General features: G+C 39.6%; 1 protein-coding gene across 1 annotated transcript in view; it reads right to left on the bottom strand.

Moving 5' to 3' along the window:
* Positions 1–1,867: 1,867 nt before the first annotated feature.
* Positions 1,868–25,923, bottom strand: part of rmp24 (ribonuclease MRP subunit p24) — a 67,763-nt gene continuing 43,707 nt past the window's right edge. Inside the window, exons 4-5 of the mRNA XM_061930887.1 lie at positions 4,521–4,699; positions 1,868–4,446 (exon numbers count right to left, since the gene is read on the bottom strand). Of these exons, the coding sequence (XP_061786871.1) occupies positions 4,287–4,446; positions 4,521–4,699 (339 nt within the window). The 3' untranslated portion in view covers positions 1,868–4,286. The remainder of the gene's footprint in view (positions 4,447–4,520; positions 4,700–25,923) is intronic.

Below are 25,923 nucleotides of genomic sequence, written 5' to 3'. Positions count from 1 at the left end.
TGGAGCTGGAGGGGGCGTGGCTTCCAGCTCCACTGAAAATCGGGAGATTTTCGGGAGAATATTTGTCCCGGGAGGTTTTCGTGAGAGGCGCTGAATTTCGGGAGTCTCCCGGAAAATTCGGGAGGGTTGGCAAGTATGCATTCTAAAAAAGTTTACCACAAAATAAAAATTAATAAATAATGCATAGGCTGGTGATTGTATTTGCTTTGTATTTATTCTTTGTGTGTTTTTTTTGCATGTTCTTATTTTGAAAATGTACGAAATACATGTTTATTTTTGTTTTTAGATATTTAAAATATCTGTATTATATTGTAATGAACTTAAGTTTGAAAAAAAACACATTTTTGTTACGTTGATATCCGCTACTTCCTGTTTGGTGGGAACACACCATTGGGCGCCAATGTTGAGTCAAATGTTAAGTAAATATATCCTTACGTTCCTAAAACAAAGTAAATTTGTGTATTTATAGTAACACCAAAAAAATTGTGAAAATACACGTTAAAGCGAGTGGCCAACATTCTTTAAAACTTTATTTCAATACCAACAAAGTACGTATATTTCAACACTCTGATAACAGAAATAAACATGTCTCTAATTTAAATAAAATAATTGTATGCTATTTTTGTTATCATTTTCAAACATTTAACAACATATCGGAATTGCTGTGGCTAACGTTATTTGTGACGAACATTGCAGTGACAACCAAATAATTGTTTTATTTTGAAAAAAAATAAAAATATATATATATATATATAACTCAATAATAATGACAAAGAAAAACCAAATAAAGTCCTGAAAACTTCCCACAGTCTAAAACATTAGAAAAAAAATTACCACAAAATAAAAATTAATAAATAATGTATAGGCTGGTGATTGTATTTGCTTTGTATTTATTCTTCGTGTTTTTTTTTTTTTTTTTGCATGTTCTTATTTTGAAAATGTATGAAATACATGTTTATTTTTGTTTTTAGATCTTTAAAATATCTGTATTATATTGTAACGAAATGAAGTTTAAAAAAACAACAACATTTTTGTAACGTTCATATCCGTTACTTCCTGTTTGGTGGAAGTTTTTCGCCTCCTGTAGGTGAGGGGTGAAAACGCACCAATGGACGCCAAAGTTGCTCCAAATGTCAAGTAAATAAATATGTTAGCACTGTCAAATTATTCTTTATTCAAATCAGATTATTCACACTTTTGTACTTTGATTATTGATTATTAATAACAGGTAATTAATAACCTTCTCCTTTAATTCAAATTAACTTAAAAAAAAAGACCCCAATATTTGGACAAAAATGCAATTTTATTGTAAGAATGTCATCAAGGAACATTTTTTAAATGTTCTTGAACGCATTACATTTATTTGATCAAAACTGGTTAACTATTTTACCGAATATAATTTATATCTAGCAACCCATACCACACACAGATTGTACAGTCAAAATAAATGGTGATTAATGGCAATATTTTTTTGTGATTAATCAAATTAGTTAACTCATTTTTGACAGCTCTTGGATATATTCTTGTTTATATTAAATAAAGTATGTACAGTATTAGTGTAGGAAATAGATTCTCAAGTTTTGGGACAAAGGCCACAGAATCACTTGATTAAAGTGTTTTGTTTCTCTATATTCAAACACAGTGTTACTGTTCAAACTGTGTGTAATAATACAATGGCCAAAAATCTTAAAGATACTTGTTCAACCCTCGGCCTTGTTTTTTAATTAATACTTAATACGCCACTGTATTTTATTGTGGTACTTGGAGAGCCAAGTTTTTTCTGAGGTCATACTTGCTAAAAAATTATATAAAAAATAAGTTTGAGAACCACGGATATAGTATAATAAAACCAAAATGAGTGGAAATAACCAACACAGATTTGCTATATGAAATTGTTTATTTCAGAGTCACATCGAAGAAGAAGTAAAAATTTGAGGTATTAAATTCAAGCATAATACATCACTATAATATGATGAAAACAGTAGAAAAAGCAAAAAAAGTATTTGGATTGTCGTCTATTAATTACCAAAAGACACTTTTAAAAAAAACAGGTAGACAAATGAAAAACATCACCATTGGAAATCATTCAAATGTTGATGCAATAATTATGGCAAAACCCAACAAAAATGGAGCTTATTTTGAAACATAAATGCTGTTAACTTCTCGGAATAGAGCACCGACAATGCAATATTACGTGATTTTGTTATAATGAAATAAGCTATGCAATATCTTTCAATAAATATTTAGGAAATGTGGAAATACAAACAAAATAAAAGATGACAGAAATTATTAATGTGTTGCAGCAAATAAGCTAAAAAAAATACCTCATGTTATGGCAGCGACTCTTATTTCCATGTTTTATGTCAAATAAAAGCAAAAAGATGCTAACGTAAATGTAAAAGAAAGAAATGCAAATGTTATTTTTGCATATTGACCAGCTCACAAGCGTATTTTCCTGTCTATAGAGCTCACCGAGATATAAGCCGCACCCGAGGACAAAGCTACGAACAATGGGAGACCGAGCTTTCTGCTCCGCCGCTCCCAGTCTGTGGAACGCTCTCCCTGACCACCTGAGGGCACCACAGACTGTGGATGCTTTTAAAAAAAGGCTTAAAAACCCTTCTTTTTTCAGATATATGCATACTAGTTTTAGCTATTTGGCTGTTGTAGTTTTTATTTTTATTTTTTTATTATCTTATTATTTTTATTTTTATTTAAATGTATTTATTTTTTATTTTATTTATTTTTTTAATACACTGTAGCACTTTGAGGTTGTTTACTCAATGTAAAGTGCCTTATTACAAATAAAATCTATTATTATTATCATTACAACAGTAAAAAACTGCTAGCACTAGGCGGTTAACAAGGTATAGTGATAGCTCTAGCGACATTTTTATTGAGTGAGCTAATGCCAAAGAAATACCATCTTTTTCGGACTACATAAGCCACACCTACTCAATTTTAAAAGAAAAAAATATTTTTCTATGTATTAGCCGCAGATGTACACGCAGTGAAATTAGTTATTTACACAGAAATATTTTGTAAATTTTTACATATCCTAATTGTTTCCAAACGACGTCTGTAACAATCAAATAAATCAAACAAAACAGAATTCATGGTCATGGACCCACTAGCTGCGCAAGCTAGCTCTCCAATCAGCTACACGGACTCAATAACTCCACGGTGACGTTCAGGTGAATTTACTGAGGAATTTGTGAAAGTTCAATGTGAAGGGAGATGTTGTCAGTGTTGCCTGCAGGAGCAAAGGTCACCGCCTCTGTCCATGGTGCTGAGAACAGAGCATCATCAGACGGGGGCGGGGCATGTGCTGACGGCGAGACACAGCTGGCAGGTGATTAGATTTCACGGGTGGTACGTGTTAATCTAATCATCTGTTGTCTTTAACAGTAAGCGGCCGGGAGCAGGAGGAGAGAGAGGATACGGTCGTGACTGAAAGCTCGCATTCAGCTGGAGAAAACTTTTGTTAAAAACCTACGTTTATTAAAACCTTGTTAAAACCTGCACGCTTGGCTCCTGTGCCGTGTCTGACAGTGGAGCTGCTCGGAGGCAACTTCCACATGAAACAATACAAAAAGAACGCGATTGTAAGTTAATTATACTAACACAGACGCTCGTAAACGTCTTAGCATGTTAGCTAATGCCAACGACGCTAGCTTGAGTACATTACATTAGCACGTACAAATATGCATGAAAACACTCCTGCAGACATCACACACGGGACGGTTTAGTACGTAAGACTAGTTTTAGTTATATTGTAAAACGTGCTAACGTTGCTTAAAATGATGAGAATCAATCCGATGATTTTACTTCCGGTTCAAAGCATTAAAACAGGAAGAACATTTTCACCTGCAGTGAGTGAACCTTTCCAAAAGATGGCGCCGTAGCACAAACACATTTTTTTAGAGTCTCTGCTTGTGTTTAAAGAAAACATTGAACAGAAAACATTAAGAAAAATCCATAAATTAGCCGCACCGTTTTACAAGCCGCAGGGCTCAAAGCTTAGGAAAAATGTAGCGGCTTATAGTCCGGAATTGACAGTAACTCCTGACAGTGGCAAAGATGTATACTCAACAATTCCTCAAATATTCGACACAGAGTGGAGCAAAGATCCCCCCTGTAGGAAATGCAACACTTGCTCGGTGGAGGATGGCGTGACGACGCGCACCTGAAGGGGGCGCTGGTGGGCGCACTGAAGCCCCTCCCACACTGGCTCGACAACCTAAAAGTAGGTTTTTTTGGGGGGCAAAAGATGTCAAAGATGCGACTCAAAGCGAGGAGAGGAAGTCCTTTAAGCTCCCCTTCTTGCTGCTGGGCTTGTCCTCCTGACTGAGGATCTTGCTGAGACGCTGGACCACCCAGGTTTTGGCCCTGGAGGCCTTGGAGGAGGAGGAGGAGGCTGATGCAGGAGTGCTGGAGTGAGAAGACCTACTAGAACGGAGACGAGCTTAGATGATGCAATTTGTCTGCGTGTTTTACGTGAAGGATGGAGCTCGGCTGACCTGGGGGTGTGGCTGGGGGTCTTGGGCGTGGTCGCGGGGGCTCTGTTGGCCGACTGCGGGGTCTTGGCGCGTTTGCCCGCACTCCCTGGAGCGCAGTCCCTTTTAGCCAAGGCGGGTAAGAACTCTCGGTTCAGTCCTCTGTGCCTGGACGTCTTGTTGCAAGTGTGACAGGTGGCCATCTAGGTAGAAATAGAGCACATAGAATTATTAATATTACAATAATTATACACTTCCATATGTTCATGGACATCAGTGTGTAAAGGATATCACCACATGGGCTCAGGAACACTTCAGAAAACCACTGTCAGTAACTACAGTTGGTCGCTACATCTGTAAATGCAAGTTAAAACTCTCCTATGCAAAGCCAAAGCCATTTATCAACAACACCCAGAAACGCCGCCGGCTTCGTTGGGCCCGAGCTCATCTGAAATGGACTGATGCAAAGTGGAAAAGTGTTCTGTGACCTGACGAGTCCACATTTCAACTTGTTTTTGGAAACTGTGGACGTGGTGTCCTCCGGACCAAAGAGGATTGTTCTAGGTGCAAAGTTGAAAAGCCAGCATCTGTGATGGTATGGGGGTGTATTAGTGCCCAAGACATGGGTAACTTACACATCTGTGAAGGCGCCATTAATGCTGAAAGGTACATACAGGTTTTGGAGCAACATATGTTGCCATCCAAGCAACGTTACTATGGACGCCCCTGCTTATTTCAGCAAGACAATGCCAAACCACGTGTTACAACAGCGTGGCTTCATAGTAAAAGAGTGCGGGTACAAGACTGGCCTGCCTGTAGTCCAGACCTGTCTCCCGTTGAAAATGTGTGGTGCAATATGAAGGCTAAAATATGAGAAGGGAGACTGTTGAACAACTTAAGCTGTACATCAAGCAAGAATGGGAAAGAATTCCACTTCAAAAATGTGTCTCCTCAGTTCCCAAACCTTTACTGAGTGTTGTTAAAAGGAAAGGCCATGTAACACAGTGGTGAACATGCCCCTCTGAAAACTTTTTTGTAATGTGTTGCTGCCATTAAATTCTAAGGTCATGCTTATTTGCAAAAAATAACAAAGTTTTCCAGTATGAACATGAAATATCTTGTCTTTGCAGTCTATTCAATTGAATATAAGTTGAAAAGGATTTGTTGTATTCTCTTTTTATTTACCTTTTACACAACGTGACAACTTCACTGCTTTTGGGTTTTTGTACATGTATATATACACACGTGTATATATACATGTATGTATACTAAAGATGTCCGATAATATCGGACTGCCGATATTATCGGCCGATAAATGCTTTAAAATGTAATATCGGAAATTAACAGTATCGGTTTCAAAAAGTAAAATGTATGACTTTTTAAAACACGGCTGTACGGAGTGGTACACGGATGTAGGGAGAAGTATAGAGCGCCTTTGCCTGCCGGCCCAATCACATAATACCTACGGCTTTTCACACACACAAGTGAATGCATGCATACTTGGTCAACAGCCATACAGGTCACACTGAGGGTGGCCGTATAAACAACTTTAACACTGTTACAAATATGCGCCACACTGTGAATCCACACCAAACAAGAATGACAAACACATTTCGGGAGAACATCCGCACCGTAACACAACATAAACACAACAGAACAAATACCCAGAACCCCTTGCAGCACTAACGCTTCCAGGATGCTACAATATACATCCCCCGCTACCCCCCCCCACCTCAACCCCGCCCCCCCGCCCCCACCCACTTCAACCTCCTCATGCTCTCTCAGGGAGAGCATGTCCCAAATTCCAAGCTGCTGTTTTGAGGCATGTTAAAAAAAAAAATGCACTTTGTGACTTCAACAATAAATATGGCAGTGCCATGTTGGCATTTTTTTATCCATAACTTGAGTTGATTTATTTTGGAAAACCTTGTTACATTGTTTAATGCATCCAGCGGGGAATCACAACAAAATTAGGCATAATAATGTGTTAATTCCACCACTGTATATATCGGTATCGGTAATTAAGAGTTGGACAATATCAGAATATTGGCAAAAAAGCCATTATCGGACATCTCTAATGTATACATATGTGTGTACATATATATACGTATATAAACATATGTATACCGTATATTTCGGACTATAAGTCACAGTTTTTTTTCGCAGTTTGGCCGGGGGTGCGACTTATACTCAGGAGCGACTTATGTGTGAAATGATTAACACATTAGCGTAAAATATCAAATAATATTATTTATCTCATTCACGTAAGAGACTAGACGTATAAGATTTCATGGGATTTAGCGATTAGGAGTGACAGATTGCTTGGTAAACGTATAGCATGTTCTATATGTTATAGTTATTTGAATGACAAATGTCTATTCTTGGTGTTGGCTTTTATCAAATAAATTTCCCCAAAAAATGCGACTTATACTCCAGTGCGACTTATATGTTTTTTTCCTTCTTTATTATGCATTTTCGGCCGGTGCGACTTATACTCCGGAGCAACTTATACTAGGGATGTCCCGATCCGATATTTGGATCGGCCGCCGATATTTGCCAAAAAATGCGTATCGGCAAGGCATGGGAAAATGCCGATCCAGATCCAGTTAAAAAAAACAACTCTGCTCCGTGTTTTCCAACGCACCTATTTAAATAGTACATTCCACTTTTCTGCTGCTCCCTGTAATTTCCGTTCCGCATTTTCCAGCACACCTTCAACACATCCACAGGTCTGTGGATTCTAATGCAGTTGCTTTTAGCTGCTGGCATTACACGACAGGCTCTTCTCACTCTTTCCTGTGTCTCCCTCTCACAGACAGCAAGCGCACCTTCTTACACACGTCACATACTGTCATGTCATACGTCACATACGTATACGCCCTCTCCCAGCAGAGAGGTAGCAGCATGGCTAACGTTAGCTGTGATGCTAGCGCAGCCGTGTGACCAATGTTCTCTCTAAGGTGCGCGCTTGTGCAATTGCGCACTGCTCAAACGTCCTCTGCGCATAGCAATTATATGCCACGCACAAAATCAAATAAAAAAATAAGCGCATAACAATTTTCGACACACCGACACGACAGAGAAAACAGTTTTCGTCATCATTGTTCAAATATTGTGACGTCTGTCGAGACGCTTATCTCCATTCGGTGCCACACGTCCACACCATCAAAATGCCGAGGCAAAAATTTCCAGATCAACACCGTATGAAAAAATTGTGATTTTTTTAGTTGTGATTTCCTTCTCTGCAGGAAAGTTTAAAAGTAGCATATATTAATGCAGTATGAAGAAGAATGTTTTAATGTAGACATGCAAGCCTTGAAAGAAAATTTTGAAAATCAAGACTACATTTCCTGCAAATGGGTGCATTTCTACCCTATATTTTAACTTTAGATTTATTCTCATATCAAACTCTTTTGGCTGTCTTTTTGACACTTACATCCGGCGCCCCCCTCCACACCCTGGATTATAAATAATGTAAATAATGCAATGTGATTATCTTGTGTGATGACTGTATTATGATGATAGTATATATCTGATAGTATATATCTGTATCATGAATCAATTTAAGTGGACCCCGACTTAAACAAGTTGAAAAACTTATTGGGGTGTTACCATTTAGTGGTCAATTGTACGGAATATGTACTTCACTGTGCAACCTACTAATAAAAGTCTCAATCAATCAATCAAAACACATAGAATCATCATACTGCTGTGATTATGTGCATCAAGTGTTCATTCAAGGCTAAGGCAAAATATCGAGATATATATTGTGTATCGCAATATGGCCTTAAAATATCGCAATATTAAAAAAAGGCCATATCGCCCAGCCCTAGTTCAATGATGCCATTTCTGTTTGTCATGTATAATTTTGTCTATTTTGTGTTTATCCTTGAATAAACAGGTCAGTTTGTTGTTACCAACCATTGTGTATTATTCAAACTCACCTAATTCAGCTGGCTAGTTGTTATCAAGAGTACTAAAACCCTTTTCAACATGATTCTGACAACTAAGTAGGCTAAATAACTTTAAACTTTAATACATGCTCGGATAGGCCATTATCGGTCAGTATCGGTATCGGTCAGTATCGGTATCGGATCGGAAGTGCAAAAACAATATCGGGATCGAATCGGAAGTGAAAAAACCTGGATCGGGACATCCCTAACTTATACTCCGAAAAATACGATATATGGATATTAACACACACACACACACACACACACACACACACACACACACACACACACACACACACACACACACACACACACACACACACACACACACACACACACATTCTTTTAACCCAATGTGCCCCCCCTGAGTGAAAAAAGCTTGGTACCCCTGACTTAGGGCCCTAGCCAGCTATTTAAACAATGTTGAAACATTCATGTTTCAACAACTTTTACTGCAAATGAATATCGTCTCCAAATATTGGTTTTCGGCCACCTGGACTACGAATACATGGGTATCAGTAACGGCCCTGAAAAAGCCATACCACACTGCAATGTTGCATGCGGACCAGCAGCTGAGGAATGCTTCACTAAGTGAGTCCTTGAACAGCTGAGTGCCCCCCCACCCCCCGCCCCCTTTCCTGTCCTAGCTGGTTTCACTTGATAAAGTACGCTGGACGAGGATGAAAATCAGCCTATGAGGGGAAGAGGAGGGGCTGTTGCCGTGCAGCGACACCTATTCACAGTGCAAATGTCATGTCAGCCCTCATTGTTGCCGAGAAAGTGATCAAGACCTTGAAGAGGAACTGCACTTTAAAAAAAATGTTGTCTATCATTCACAATCCTGTTGTAAGACAAGAACCCTTTTTTTTTTTTTTTTTAAAGTTATAATTAAAGTACCAATGATTGTCACACACACACTAGGTGTGGCGATATTAATCTCTGCATTTGACCCATCACTCTTGATCCCCTCTGGGATGTGAGGGGAGAAGTGAGCAGCAGCAGTGGCCGCGCCCGGGAATCATTTTTGGTGATTTAACCCCCAATTCCAACCCTTGATGCTGAGTGCCAAGCAAGGAGGTAATGGCTCCCATTTTTATAGTCTTTGGTATGACTCGGCCGGGGTTTGAACTCACAACCTACCGATTTCAGGGCGGACACTCTAACCACTAGGCCACTGAGTAGGTTAATGTGCTCTAACTCGTAAATAAACGCCAGCAAAAGTCAGCTAAGAACGGAGCCACTGGAAGTCGCTCTTTTACGCCGATAAAAGGGCTCAAAAAACCCCACTCAAAAGCCTCCAAATACATGCTTTAAGTAAATATGTAATGTAGTAACATTGTAATATTTGTCATGTCTGTGTAATCATGTTTTGTTTTAAGTCATGTTTTGTTTAGTTATTGGACTCTTTAGTTTCTGGCTTTTCACTCCCTTGTCTTGTTTCCATGATTACCCATTAGTTTCACCTGTTCCACGTTTGGACTCATTGTGCACTCTTGTTTGTCACCATAGCAACCCGTTAGTTTTCACCTGTCACGTCACGCACCTGTTTCACGTTTTGAGTCATGCACTTGTTTTCGTTAATCATGTCTGTAGTATTTAAGTTCATTGTTTTTCAGTTTGTCTTTCTGGTGACATCCCCACATTTATGCTTCTGCACACTCTCCACACCCTTATGATCCTTGCTGCTCTTTTTTCATGCCGGTTCCATGCCAAGTAAGTTTTTGTTTATTAAACCACAGTTAGTGTTTTTTGTTGTTCATAGTTTTTGCCTTTGTGCATGTGTTTGGTTTCATAGTTTGTTCTCCGCCATTGTGCACGCCTTTTGTTTACTATCTTGTTTTGTATTTATAGTGTTTAAATAAAAATGTATCTTAATTCCCGTCTCGCCCGAGCCAACTTTCCGTTGCCTTCGAGAAAAACTAAACCCCAGGACCAAGTCTTGACAATATTTACATACTTTTGCTCACTTCATTCATTTCAGACGCATCACATGTGTTATGTCCTTCTACAACAACAACACTACCAATCATGGCAGACTTCATGAGAGACAACAAAGACTACTTTGGGACAAATTATGATCCAGAAATGTCTATTTTTGAGCCCGAGTATAAGGAGGACGATCTGCAAGTTTTAGAGTCTGTTTACACAAAGTGGCCCAAATCGGATGTTTTTGAGATCAGATTTTTTCCCCCAGCTGACTGGTTACTCTGCAAGTAAAATGTGATTTGTATCAGACTGCAGTCCCCGACGTCGCTTGAATGCAAACTTTGACAAAGTGAAAACAAAGGAGCAGGAAGTCGTTACTACTACAAAATAAAATAAAAGTCCCAACACCTTCAAAAACGGTGTGTTTTTACGTGAAAGTAAAGTAATATAATGTATGAATGCAGGGTTGGCGTTAACGCACTTTTTGTGTCTTTTTACGCATTGAAATAAAAAAAGACGCAAAATTCCGGAAGTTTTTTTTTTTTTTTTAAGATTTTCGCTTTCCGCCGGCCTTTTGTTTACCGCATTTTCTGGACCATAAGGATGGGCTCATCCATCTCAGTGCTTTTGAATCTTTGAAAGGGGTGATAGTTGTCGTTCTGTGTGGTTAAAGCCAATTTTCATGATGATGTCACTTTTGAATTTCCCCATGTACAAGTGATTGAATGGTGGCAGTATACACAACGCCAACACCGTCATAAACATGTGCCATATTATGAAACCAAACTAAACAACAATCACAAACACATTTCGGGAGAGTATTTGCACCGCAACAGAGCATAAACGCAACAGACCAAACACCCAGAATTCCCTGCAGTACCAACTCTTCCGGGACTCTACACTATGTTTTATTTGGTAAATGGTAAATGGGTTATACTTGTATAGCGCTTTTCTACCTTTTTTAAAGAACTCAATGCGCTTTGACACTATTTCTACATTCACCCATTCACACACTGATGGCGGGAGCTGCCATGCACGGCGCTAACCAGGCCCATCAGGAGCAAGGGTGAAGTGTCTTGCTCAAGTACACAACGGACGTGACTAGGATGGTAGAAGATGGGGATTGAACCAGTAACCCTCAGATTGCTGGCACGGCCACTCTCCCAACTTCGCCACGCCGTCCCCCAGGTACAGGGTGTAATTATAAGTGTGACCAGTAGATGGCAGTCAAACATAAGAGATAAGTCTCAAGTAAACAACACCAACATTTTAAATGTCCTATTGAAAATATAGAACATTACACATGGCGCTCAAAAATCTATCAAAATGTTTTAGTAGTAAATGTCATTTCTAATATAAAGTAGTGTAAAGTTCTTACTTATATCTGTCAGTAAACTCGCCATGAAAGCGCTAAAACATACCGGTGTAGTGAGTTTACATTATTCACCCAAGGAACTTTAGTTATTAGAGTTCCGATCGGACGGTTTTTCACGGGACAAACTTCCGGAAGAGGAGATGCTGCTTTGTTATTGATTGAAGTAAAGTCTGAATGTCATTAAAACAGTTAGCGCCATCTTTTGACACTTCTTCCACCCCCGTCCTTGCACGCTACAACAAAGATGACGGGGAGAAAACGCCGTCGGAGGTGAGCCACGTAAATAAGACCGCCCACAAAACGGCGCATCCTGAAGCGACTGAAAGCGGCTTGAAGATAGATCTGTAGATCTGGCTTATTTTGAGTTTGTTGTTGTTTTCCTGTGTATAGTGCTTTAGTTCCTGTCTTGCGCTGTTATTTTGGTGGCCCTTCCTGTTTTGTTGGTGGTTTCCTGTAGCAGCTTCACGCCTTCCTTTGGGTGCAAACAAGACTATTTCAGTTGTGCGGACGCTTTCCTTCTTTGTGGGGACATTGTTGATTGTCATGTCATGTACGGATGTACTTTGTGGACGCCATCTCTGCTCCACACGCTGTAAGTCTTTGCTGTCGTCCAGCATTCTGTTTTTGTTTACTTTGTAGCCAGTTCAGTTTTACTTTCATTTTGCATAGCCATCCCTATGATTCATTGCCTTTTTCTTTCAGTTTTGTTCATTTTTGGTTTGAGCGCTACATACCTTTTTACCTGCACGCCGTCTCCCGCTGTGCTCTGCATACTGGGATCACGACAAACCATCCTTGAGGCGTTACGACTTCTACAAAGCAATTAACTACCTGCTACCACCTACTGATATGGAGTATTACATGGTTACTCTGCTGAGCTCTATACAGCACAGGCACTAGACAACGACACATTATTTGCAGATTATAATTGTTGATTGGCAAAAAATATTTTTTGGACCAATTAGGTGAAGTTGCATCATTTCCCATGACACACTAGTGTGCCGCGGCACAGTGGTTGAAAAACACTGATCCATGCAACATTTTGACCAAAGAACTACCATTACATGTTATGTAGACCACAAGGAAGTATTTTAAAGTCGGGGGGAAAAAAATAAAAATATGACTCTTTTAATGCGCCTAATATATGAAAAAAGATGAAAAATAGACCATTCATAGGCAATACGCCTTATAATCCGGTGCACCCTATGGTCCGAAAAATACGGTATGTTTGCCGGGTTAAATTATTAATTATTTATTATTGGTCGACTTCAAAGTAATGCACTTTCCGGTACAGTTTCTTAAATTTTGATTCGCCGAAAGTTTTATCGATCGTTTTATTCTTTTGTGTTATTTTTTTAATGAATGAAGTAACGTTTATGACAACCTTTTTTCCAAAACACAATATAGGATGTGAGATATAACAAGATAATGCATACATTTATCATTTGTTTTCAAAACGCTTACAAAAAAGTGGGACCCCGTAAACTTACTGTGGGACCCCATTTTTATGACTTGATGGGACCCCATTTTGAAGATTCCTAGCGCCAACACTGTGAATGGATGTATATAGTGTCATATATTTGGGATGGTTGTAATCTTTTAATGTCTGTTAAGTCCAGTGTTTTTCAACCTTTTCTGAGCCAAGGCACATTTTTTTCATTGTAAAAATCCCGAGGCACACCACCAGCAGAAAACATTAAAAATTATCCAATTGTTGGATATGAATTCAAATCATAACCAAGCATGCATCAATATAGCTCTTGTCTCAAAGTAGGTGTACTGTCATGACCTGTCACATCACTCCTTGACTTATTTGGACTTTTTTGCTGTTTTCCTGTGTGTAGTGTTTTAGTTCTTGTCTTGCGCTCCTATTTTGTTGTTAATTGTCATGTCATGTACGGATGCACTTTGTGGACGCCGTCTGCTGCTCCACACGCTGTAAGTCTTTGCTGTCATCCAGCAATCTGTTTTTGTTTACTTTGCAGCCAGTTCAGTTTTAGCTTCGTTTTGCATAGCCACCCCTAAGCTTCAATGCCTTTTGTTTATTTTTGGTTTAAGTATTGGCATACTTGCCAACCTTGAGACCTCTGATTTCGGGAGGTGGGGGGTGGGGGACGTGGTCGGGGGTGGGGCGGGGGGCGTGGTTAAGATATATATATATAAGAAATACTTGACTTTCAGTGAATTCTAGCTATATATATATATATATATATATATATATATATATATATATATATATATATATATATATATATATATATATATATATAAATAAATAAATAAAAGAAATACTTGAATTTCAGTGTTCATTTATTTACACATATACACACACACACATAACACTCATCTACTCATTGTTGAGTTAAGGGTTGAATTGTCCATCCTTGTTCTATTCTCTGTCACTATTTCAGAACACACACATTATACAAATATACATTATAAAATCAATAAGAAAACGGGAGCTCTAATTTGGGAGTCTGAATTAGGATCAGAAGTTCCTATATAAACATTGCGCACTCACGTCGCCTTTTTGTATTGATTACTGCAGCTGTGCACTGGATTCATTCACAAATACAAACTACAACTCACAAACACTTCAGAGTTAGGCTCCACCATCAGAATGTGTACTTAATCTTATAAAGATCACATGGATATTATTCAGTGAGTTGATTCACCAAAACTAACCTGTTATACAGGAGGAAAAAGCACACAGGACGTTTCAATTGTTCACAGACTGGTCGCGCTCATCAGAATGACAAGACACTTCCGGTCTGCAGGTGGTAGCATTCAATTGGGAAGAAACGCCCTACTGCCCCCTACTGACCAATGTGAATACTGATAAATGTGTAATGACAGCTCCAAAAACGAATTCAAACCACAAAATAAAATAAATAAATCAACACAAAAATGTGACACATTATGGGTGGGTCACATATGCATGTACAGTAGATGGCAGTATTGTCCTGTTTAAAAGTGTCACAACATTGCTGTTTACGGCAGACGAACTGCTTTACGGTAGACGAAAACTTGACTGCTGTTGTTGTGTGTTGTTACCGCGCTGGGAGGACGTTAATGAAACTGCCTAACAATAAACCCACATAAGAAACCAAGAACTCGCCCTCGATCCTTAGCTGTTTATATTGTGGGAAAGCAGACGTGAGAACAGGCTGTCAACACGTCACTCAGGTCCGCATGGAGCTGGAGGGGGCGTGGCCTCCAGCTCCGCCTGAATTTCGGGAGATTTTCGGGAGAAAATTTGTCCCGGGAGGTTTTCGGGAGAGGCGCTGAATTTCGGGAGTCTCCCGGAAAATCCGGGAGGGTTGGCAAGTATGAGTATTGGATACCTTTTTACCTGCACACTGCCTCCCGCTGTCGTCTGCATATTGTGATCACAACAAACCATGTTCCCGACATCTACAAAGCAATTAGCTACCTGCTTCCACCTACTGATATGGAAGAGTATTACACGGTTACTGTGCCAAGACAGCACAGACACTCAACAACGGCACATTTGCAGATTATAATTACTGGTTTGCAAAAAATATTTTTAACCCACTTAGGTGAAATGACATAATCTCCCACGGCACACCAGACAATATCTCACAGTACACTAGTGTGCCGCGGCACAGTGGTTGAAAAACACTGTTAAGTAGAAGAGACACGGACATCAGCGTGGATCTACGGGAGATTTATTGTTCAACGCACATGTAAACAAATGCACCACAGCGTCTATTCCGCTCCTTCAACAATCGCTGTTTCTTCGGAATCTAAATATATATATTCATATATTACCTATAGACCAGGGGTGTCAAACTGGTTTTCTTTGAGGGCCACATTGCAGTTATGGTTGCCATCAGAGGTGTTATGATCCACTGCCCGGATCATATTTTTGTTTACGTTTTCAAGGTACTTGTGTTTTTTGTTAGTTTTGGACTCCTTGAGTGCCTGTTTTGTACACCTGAGTTTGTTGCCATGGCGGCTTATTGTTTTCACCTGCCGCGCACCTGTTGGTCATCTCTGACATTATTATTTAAGCCTGCCTTCCCTGTCATTTTGTCTTGCTTCCTAGTTTGTTTTCGTACAACAGATGACGACTTTTGTTTCCTGCATTAAACCTTCTAGCTCCCACGCTAAAGGCTCTGGTTACCTTCTAGCTCCCACGCTAGCTCCTTTTGTTTTTGCCTTAAGTGCTATGAGCACGTTTTTGTTTGTTCCAGTATAATTTATTCCGGCAAATAAATCATTTCTTTTACCTTCACGCTGTGTCCGAAGTCCGTTGCATCCTGGGAGAACGAAACCCCATGCATCACCGGTCGTCACAAGAGGGCCGCTTTTAAAAATGAGTAATATATGAATATACATGTATATATATATATATATATATATAAAATACATTGACAATATATTTTTTTACAAAAGCTGCAAAAAAAATATTTAAATTTTACTTTAAAAACTGGCAGTTCAGTCACCAGAATGTTACAGTAAAAGCAGTGTTTTTTTTTTTTGTTTTTTTTTTTTTACAGCATATAAAAAATAATAATAAATAGAATGGAATGGAGAAACAATACCACTGTTTTTAGCGGTGAAATTCAACAGAGCTGCCGTTTTTTTGTTTGTTTTTTAATGTTTTAGTGTCTGTACATGGGAAAAAACAGTACCAAAAGTTGATTTTATGGTAAAAAAAAAAACAAAACGTAAAATCGATTGTCAATTTTACAGTCTACAATTTGATTGATAATTTGTTTTGAAATCATAAGTCAAGCAGATATTTAAGTACAGTATTTATCTTTATTTTAACCAAAAATATTTTTGGAATAAAAGATAATATAGTATTTTGATTGTGATAACATTTAATTTGAAAAGATATACAATTGCATGCAGTACATGATTTTTAATGTCAAAAGGGAAAGAACAAATATATGTAGTAAGAAAAGATTAAGCAATTTATTAACGCTTATTAATTCCAGGCTTTTGGGGGCCACATAAAACAATGTGGCGGGCCAGATTTGGCCCCCGGGCCTTGTGTTTGACACCTGTGCTATAGACTATTATTTGCGCACTATTGACAAGTGATGTGTTGAAAAGTTATTTGATGAAATATCCAGTTCCGCACGCGTGTGACAAAAGCTGAGGAAAAAGTCACATTCAGGTCGCATTGCGTTTAGACTGAAGTCACATTTGAAAAGATCAGGACTACCTCCTGATGTGGCCTGAATCTGATGCCAAAAAAACCCCCACATTTGAAGCACTTTGGAGCATTTAGACTGGCAGAAAAAATGCCATCTGTGTCACTTGGGGGCAAAAACATGACATTAGGTGTGCAGTGTAAACATGGCCATAGAAGCTCAACAGATCCCAAATTCATAGCAAATTACCATTCAAATGAACGGACGTATTCATAGATATGTCAAAATTTGCGCCATTTTCTACCCAATTCCGACCTTTCAACCATCAACCCACACTGCTCTTCACATATGTCGAACGCAAAACATGTTGTCCCTTTCCCCAAATTTCCAGTAATTTTCTCCCCATTGACAATGAATGAGAAATATACAATCGACCGATTTGAACCGTTCCCACATCCACACACTCCACTCACCCTGGATATTCAAACATGCATGTTTACTGGTTAGGAAAATTCCCTGATTACCCGGAGTTACCAGGAATTTCCCCCCACTGAAAATGAATGGGCAACCTCTCCATAGCCATCATTTCTCAACCGTTTTGAACCGTTCCACACACACCTTGGACATTCAAACTACCAAGTTCAAAAAAGTTCCAGGAATTCCCGGTTTTCCAAAGCCCTCTTTCCACCTCTCCCTGGAAAGTTTTCTCAGTCAATTTATTTTCGTACAAATTCCCGGTTTTCCCGAAATTCCAGGAATTCCGAAATGCCCATTCAAATTCAAGCTGTTACTATGTCAACATTTTTCAGCCGGTTTGATAAATCCCAACACCAACCCATTCATATTATCTAGATCAATTTTTGTACTACCTGTATTGTCAAATTTCCCGTTTTTCCTGAAATTTCCAAATTCAATTGAAGGAACATATTCATAGTTATACAATGCCCGAAATTCACCACCATTTTTCACTCGATTCCGGCCTTTTAACCATCAACCCACACTGCTCTTCACTGTATGTCGAACGCAAAACATGTTGTCCCTTTCCCCAAATTTCCAGTAATTTTCTCCCCATTGACAATGAATGGGAAATATACAATCGACCGATTTGAATCGTTCCCACATCCACACACTCCACTCACCCTGGATATTCAAACAAGCATGTTTACTGGTTAGGAAAATTCCCTGATTACCCGGAATTACCAGGAATTTCCCCCCACTGAAAATGAATGGGCAACCTCTCCATAGCCATCATTTCTCAACCGTTTTTTCGAACCGTTCCACACACACCTTGGACATTCAAACTACCAAGTTCAAAAAAAGTTCCAGGAATTCCCGGTTTTCCAAAGCCCTATTTCCACCTCTCCCTGGAAAGTTTTCTCAGTCCACATTTTTCAACCGTTTTTCACCATTCCACCTTCAAAACATTATTCATAAATGGGACAACAAAACTAAAAATGTGTCTTTTCGTACAAATTCCCGGTTTTCCCGAAATTCCAGGAATTCCGAAATGCCCATTCAAATTCAAGCTGTTACTATGTCAACATTTTTCAGCCGGTTTGATAAATCCCAACACCAACCCAATATTATCTAGATCAATTGTTGTACTACCTGTATTGTCAAAATTTCCCGTTTTTCCCGAAATTTCCAATTTCAATTGAAGGAACATATTCATAGTTATACAATGCCCGAAATTCACCACCATTTTTCACTCGATTCCGGTCTTTCAACCATCAAGCCACACTGCTCTTCACATAAGTCGAACGCAAAACATGTTGTCCCTTTTCCCAAATTTCCGGTGATTTTCTCCCCTTTGACAATGAATGGGAAATATACAATCGACCGATTTTTAACCGTTCCAACATCCACACACTCCACTCACCCTGGATATTCAAGCCAGCATGTTTCCCGGTTCCGAAAATTCCCCGATTACCCGGAATTACCAGGAATGTTCCACCTCTGAAAATGAATGGGAAATATACAAACCTCTCCATATTCATAATTTCTCAACCGATTCCAACCATTCCAACATCCACACACTCCACTCACCTTAGACAATCAAACTACAAAGTTCAAAAAAAGTTCCAGGAATTCCCGTTTTTTCAAAGGCCTCTTCTCTGGAAAGTTTTCACAGTCCCCATGAACTTATTCATAGTTATACAATGTTATACAATGCCCAAAATTCTCAAAATTTTGCACCATTTTTTACTCGATTTCAACATTTCAACCATCAACCCAGACTGCTCTTCACATACTGTATGTCGAACGCAAAACATGTTGTCTCTTTCCCCAAATTTCCGGTAATTTTCTCCCCATTGACAATGAATGGGAAATATACAATCGACTGCATATCCCACATTTCTCAACCGATTTGAACCGTTCTCACATCCACACACTCCACTCACCCTGGACATTCAAACAAGCATGTTTACTGGTTAGGAAAATGCCATGATTACCCGAAATTACCAGGAATTTCCCCCCTTTGAAAATGAATGGGCAATATACAAATCTCTCCATAGCCATCATTTCTCAACCCTTTCGAACCGTTCCAACATCCACACACCCCACTCACCTTGGACAATCAAACTACCAAGTTCAAAAAAGTTCCAGGAATTCCTGGTTTTCCAAGGGCCTCTTCTCACCTCTTCCTGGAAAGTTTTCACAGTCCACATTTTTCAACCGCTTTTGACAATTCCATCTTCTAAACACTCTTCTTAATTGGGACAACAAAACTACCATTTTCCTTTTCGTACAAATTCCCGATTTTTCCAAAATTGTGAAATACCCATTTAAAGTCAAGCGGTTACTATGTCAACATTTTTCAATTGGTTTGATAAATTCCAATACCAACCCATTCATATAATCTAGATCAATTGTTGTACTACCTGTATTTTCACAATTTCCCATTTGTCCTGAAATTTCTAAATTCAAATGAATGGACATATTCATAGTTATACAATGTCCAAAATTCTCCACGATTCCGACCTTTCAACCATCAACCCACACTGCTCTTTACATATGTCGAAAGCAAAACATGTTGTCCCTTTCCCAAAAATTCCGGGAATTTTCTCCCTATTGACAATGAATGGGAAATATACAATTGACCGATATGAACCGTTCCAACATCCCCACACTCCACTCACCCTGGACATTCAAGCCAGCATGTTTCCGGGTTCCGAAAATGTCCTGATTACCCGGAATTACCAGGAAAATGAACGGCAATATACAAAGCTCTCCATATACCACATTTCTCAACCGATTCGAACCGTTCCAACATCCACACACTCAACTCACCCTGGACATTCAAGCAAGCATGTTTCCCGGTTCCGAAAATTCCCAGATTACCCGGAATTACCAGGAAAATGAATGGGCAATATACAAACCTCTCCATATACCACATTTCTCAACCGATTCGAACCATTCCAACATCCACACACCCCACTCACCTTGGACAATCAAACTACCAAGTTCAAAAAAGTTCCAGGAATTCCCGGTTTTCCAAAGGCCTCTTCTCACCTCTTCCTGGAAAGTTTTCACAGTCCACATTTTTCAACTGCTTTTGACAATTCCACCTTCTAAACACTCTTCTTAATTGGGACAACAAAACTACCATTTTCCTTTTCGTACAAATTCACGATTTTTCCAAAATTGTGAAATACCCATTTAAATTCAAGCGGTTACTATGTCAACATTTTTCAATTGGTTTGATAAATTCCAATACCAACCCATTCATATCATCTAGATCAATTGTTGTACTACCTGTATTTTCAAAATTTCCCATTTGTCCTGAAATTTCTAAAATTCCAAAATTCTCCACGATTCCGACCTTTCAACCATCAACCCACACTGCTCTTTGGACGGCGTGGCGCAGTGGCAGAGTGGCCATGCGCAACCCGAGGGTCCCTGGTTCAATCCCCACCTAGTACCAACCTCGTCATGTCCGTTGTGTCCTGAGCAAGACACTTCACCCTTGCTCCTGATGGGTGCTGGTTAGCGCCTTGCATGGCAGCTCCCTCCATCAGTGTGTGAATGGGTAAATGTGGAAGTAGTGTCAAAGCGCTTTGAGTACCTTGAAGGTAGAAAAGCGCTATACAAGTACAACCCATTTATCATTATCATTTATGTCGAAAGCAAAACATGTTGTCCCTTTCCCAAAAATTCCGGGAATTTTCTCCCTATTGACAATGAATGGGAAATATACAATCGACCGATTCGAACCGTTCCAACATCCACACACTCCACTCACCCTGGACATTCAAGCCAGCATGTTTCCGGGTTCCGAAAATTTCCTGATTACCCGGAATTACCAGGAAAATGAACGGCAATATACAAAGCTCTCCATATACCACATTTCTCAACCGATTCGAACCGTTCCAACATCCACACACTCAACTCACCCTGGACATTCAAGCAAGCATGTTTCCCGGTTCCGAAAATTCCCAGATTACCCGGAATTACCAGGAAAATGAATGGGCAATATACAAACCTCTCCATATACCACATTTGTCAACCGATTCGAACCGTTCCAACATCCACACACCGCACTCACCTTGGACAATCAAACTACCAAGTTAAAAAAAGTTCCAGGAATTCCCGGTTTTCCAAAGGCCTCTTCTCACCTCTTCCTGGAAAGTTTTCACAGTCCACATTTTTCAACCGCTTTTGACAATTCCACCGTCTAAACACTCTTCTTAATTGGGACAACAAAACTACCATTTTCCTTTTCGTACAAATTCCCGATTTTTCCAAAATTGTGAAATACCCATTTAAATTCAAGCGGTTACTATGTCAACATTTTTCAATTGGTTTGATAAATTCCAATACCAACCCATTCATATCATCTAGATCAATTGTTGTACTACCTGTATTTTCAAAATTTCCCATTTGTCCTGAAATTTCTAAAATTCCAAAATTCTCCACGATTCCGACCTTTCAACTATCAACCCACACTGCTCTTTACATATGTCGAAAGCAAAACATGTTGTCCCTTTCCCAAAAATTCCGGGAATTTTCTCCCTATTGACAATGAATGGGAAATATACAATCGACCGATTCGAACCGTTCCAACATCCACACACTCCACTCACCCTGGATATTCAAGCCAGCATGTTTGCCGGTTCCGAAAATTCCCTGATTACCCGGAATTACCGGGAAAATGAATGGGCAATATACAAACCTCTCCATATACCACATTTCTCAACCGATTCGAACCGTTCCAACATCCACACACTCCACTCACCCTGGACGTTCAAGCCAGCATGTTTCCGGGTTCCGAAAATTTCCTGATTACCCGGAATTATAAGAAAAATGAACGGGCAATATACAAAGCTCTCCATATACCACATTTCTCAACCGATTCGAACCGTTCCAACATCCACACACTCCACTCACCCTGGACGTTCAAGCCAGCATGTTTCCGGGTTCCGAAAATTTCCTGATTACCCGGAATTACCAGGAAAATGAACAGGCAATATACAAAGCTCTCCATATACCACATTTCTCAACCGATTCGAACCGTTCCAACATCCACACACTCCACTCACCCTGGACGTTCAAGCCAGCATGTTTCCGGGTTCTGAAAATTTTCTGATTACCCGGAATTACCAGGAAAATGAACGGGCAATATACAAAGCTCTCCATATACCACATTTCTCAACCGATTCGAACCGTTCCAACATCCACACACTCCACTCACCCTGGACATTCAAGCCAGCATGTTTCCGGGTTCCGAAAATTTCCTGATTACCCGGAATTACCAGGAAAATGAATGGGCAATGTACAAAGCTCTCTATATACCACATTTCTCAACCGATTCGAACCGTTCCAACATCCACACACTCCCCTCACCCTGGATATTCAAGCATTTTAGTTCCTACCGGAATTGCAAATACACGTCTTGCATGACAGGCAAAATTCCTAACAAGTGCAGTTCCCCTTTAAGTAATCTAGAAATCTGCAGAGTAGAAACAAATGTTGCTGCATGCCCAAAAAAGGATAATTTGGCAAACATTCCTATTGAAGTCCCAGCAGCAGATAAAGTGAAGATGGTTTGGAGACAATGACATCATCACAGTAATGACTTGACCCCGGGGAGCAGCAGAAGTCTGCTTCACTTTAAATTTGTGTGCTCAGCGACCAAAGTGCACCATCTTCTTTTCAACAACACAACATCAAAGCTAAATGTTGTTCCTGTGCATCTTGTACACAATCCAGACAAGTGCCTTCGAAAGGGGTCAGAGCGGACCACCCCTAGAACCAATCCCAGCCGTGGACAGTCCAGTAAAGGAAAACACTCACCGTCACGAAGGTAGCCATTTTAGTGTGGAGACAGGTGCGTGTCTGCAGGGCGCTGAGTGTTTACGACAGTACACGGCCCGCTATATAGCGTGAGGAGGAGGAGGAGGGGGGCGTGGCCTGGGGGATGAGCGACCAGGGCGCTGTCACGGGTGTGGATTTATTGGTGACATTCCCGGCACTGAGGAGCGTGTGGCGCTGTCAGCCTAATACTGGAATTATCGAGAATGGACCCGCAAGCGACATCTTTAAAATGTACTGACAAGAAAATCAATATTAATTATGATGGGGAAACCCACAGAGATCAATGAAAACACAACAACATTATCGACGTGCTGGCACTTGGGATTGTGCAAAAACTGACGTCTGCTAACGTTTGTGGTAGCGTTTGCCACGTGCATTTTCAGGTCAAGTCACCGTTTCCACGACATCGTAAACCAGTGGTCACCAACCCTTTCCAGCCCAAGATCCCTGGTCTTAGCCAAAAACCAAAGCAAGATCTACACCTGCGTCATATATATATATATATATATATATATATATATATACAAACACATATATACACACATATATATATATATATATATACATTAGAGATGCGCGGATAGGCAATTATTTCATCCGCAACCGCATCACAAGTCGTCATCCATCCGCCATCCACCCAACCAACATTTTATCAAAACCACAACCGCCCGCCATCCGCCCGTTGTTATATATCTAATATAGACGATGCAAGGCATTAGTGAGGTTAGAAAGCTTTTGCCTGTTAAAGAAAGGAGACTGATCCAATGCAGCAGAGACATTCAATGCGTGCCACGCATTATCTCTTGGCCACGCATTAGTGGCTAAGAGATATTAATGCGTGATAATATTATTTATCATTATTATAGTATTATTGTCATTTCCATTAAGAAAGTGTTGACTATTGTTGCCAATGCCCTCAGATCAGGAGTGCGTTCCTCACACTTTGCGTGCGCAGTTGCAGCAAGCAGAACGATGCTTTTAAGAAGTTAAAAAAATGTATTTGAAAGACTAGGCCTATATTTTCATTAGGTAAAAACATTTTTCTGAATTTATTTCAATGAATATTAACTTGTTAACGTTATAATGCTCAAATAGGGATGAGGGCGGGGTGCACAGTGAAACAGTGAACAATTCCGCGACAAAGATGAACCTTTATTGATTGATCTGCAGCCATGACAAAATATCAGACAATCTCCATTGTCAACGACAGGCAGGAAAATAAAGATGAACACATAGCCTATGTTCTAGGCATAGGCTCATACGTTTTTAAGTTGAAATAAAAAAAAATTAAAAAAATGTGCCTCATAAGCCTTAGACTGTCAATCACGCGCACAAACTTAAATTATACAATAACATATGTATGTCATCTCTATTTAAACAAAAATAAATAAAATAAATAATAATAATAAATTACCTGCAACTTATTGGCCAGGGCAAAAAGCTGAAGGGGGGAAATCAAACCCCTCAGACTGCACTTTATCATCAAACTTGAATTATAATGAAAATAGACGGTCGCGACAAACAAAGCAGGCTAAATATCCTTACATTGTAGCCAATCGGAGATGCGCTTCACTTGAAAGCGAGGCCAAATAATTAACACACAGTAGTATATCTCGAATAGAAAAAAACACAATAAACAACGTAATTGCCTTAATTCCTTTGCATTGTAGTGCACCCAAACAACACGTAACCATCAAAATTATTTAGCTGACCGAACTCAATATAGGTTAGACATAGGCTTATTTGGTAAAGCCTATAGGTAACGTAGACTAATTCGTTTAACATATCCAACCGTATGTCTACTTACTTTTTTTTTTGTTAGCACTATGCAGGAATAAAATGGCATCTACAGTGCCAGGATTCAGGCGAGAGCGCCTGGCCTCTAAAATGCGCCCTGCTGCGCTCACTTGCGCCACTTGTTGCTGGGACGCATAGGATTCTCTTGGCAAGGTGTTGTAGTCGTGGGAATGATTGTCCTTGTTTCCCCCAAAAGGAAAGTAGATTTTCCTCTGCTCATCCGTCGAGATGGAAGTTTGTAGAGGAATAATCCTCTACTTCATCAACAAGCACAGGTGTATCCTCCTCCCATTCTGTGAAGTCAATCCTTTTCTTTTTCGGTGATGCACCATCAGCTCCACCTAAAGGACCGATAAAATCTATACGTTTTTCGTATGTGGGTATCAACATTTAACTATGTATATATATTTCCGAATTGGTTCAACCGCCAACCGCCCGAATCTATTTACAATCTATTTTTTTCGTCATGTCACCCGCCCGACCCGCGGATTATCCACGGACTACGCGGTTGTGTCCGCAAACCGCGCATCTCTAATATACATACACATATACAATTATATACATATATATGTATATTAGGGCTGCACCTAACGATTAATTTGATAATCGATTATTCTGTCGATTATTACTTCGATTAATAATCGGATAAAAGAGACAAACTACATTTCTATCCTTTGCAGTATTTTATTGAAAAAACCCAGCATACTGGCACCATGTTCTGGACATTGGGGTTGCAGCATACAGCAATAATAACACAGAAATGTAACTCATCAGATCAGAACTGGATCAGATATGGTACACGTTTCTGTTGTGAATAATAAAGGATTCATTTTAGGCTGCTTCTGAATAATAGCATCAAATATTCCAGCACCTTCATAACGTTTAGTTATACTAAAGCATCACTCAAATCTAAATAGATTTATATAGCTACATTG

Source organism: Nerophis lumbriciformis, linkage group LG37 (assembly GCF_033978685.3).
Source record: "Nerophis lumbriciformis linkage group LG37, RoL_Nlum_v2.1, whole genome shotgun sequence".
Taxonomy (NCBI): Eukaryota; Metazoa; Chordata; class Actinopteri; order Syngnathiformes; family Syngnathidae; genus Nerophis; species Nerophis lumbriciformis.
Note: the sequence above shows the minus strand (reverse complement) of the source record. Positions and strands in the feature narration are given on the sequence as shown.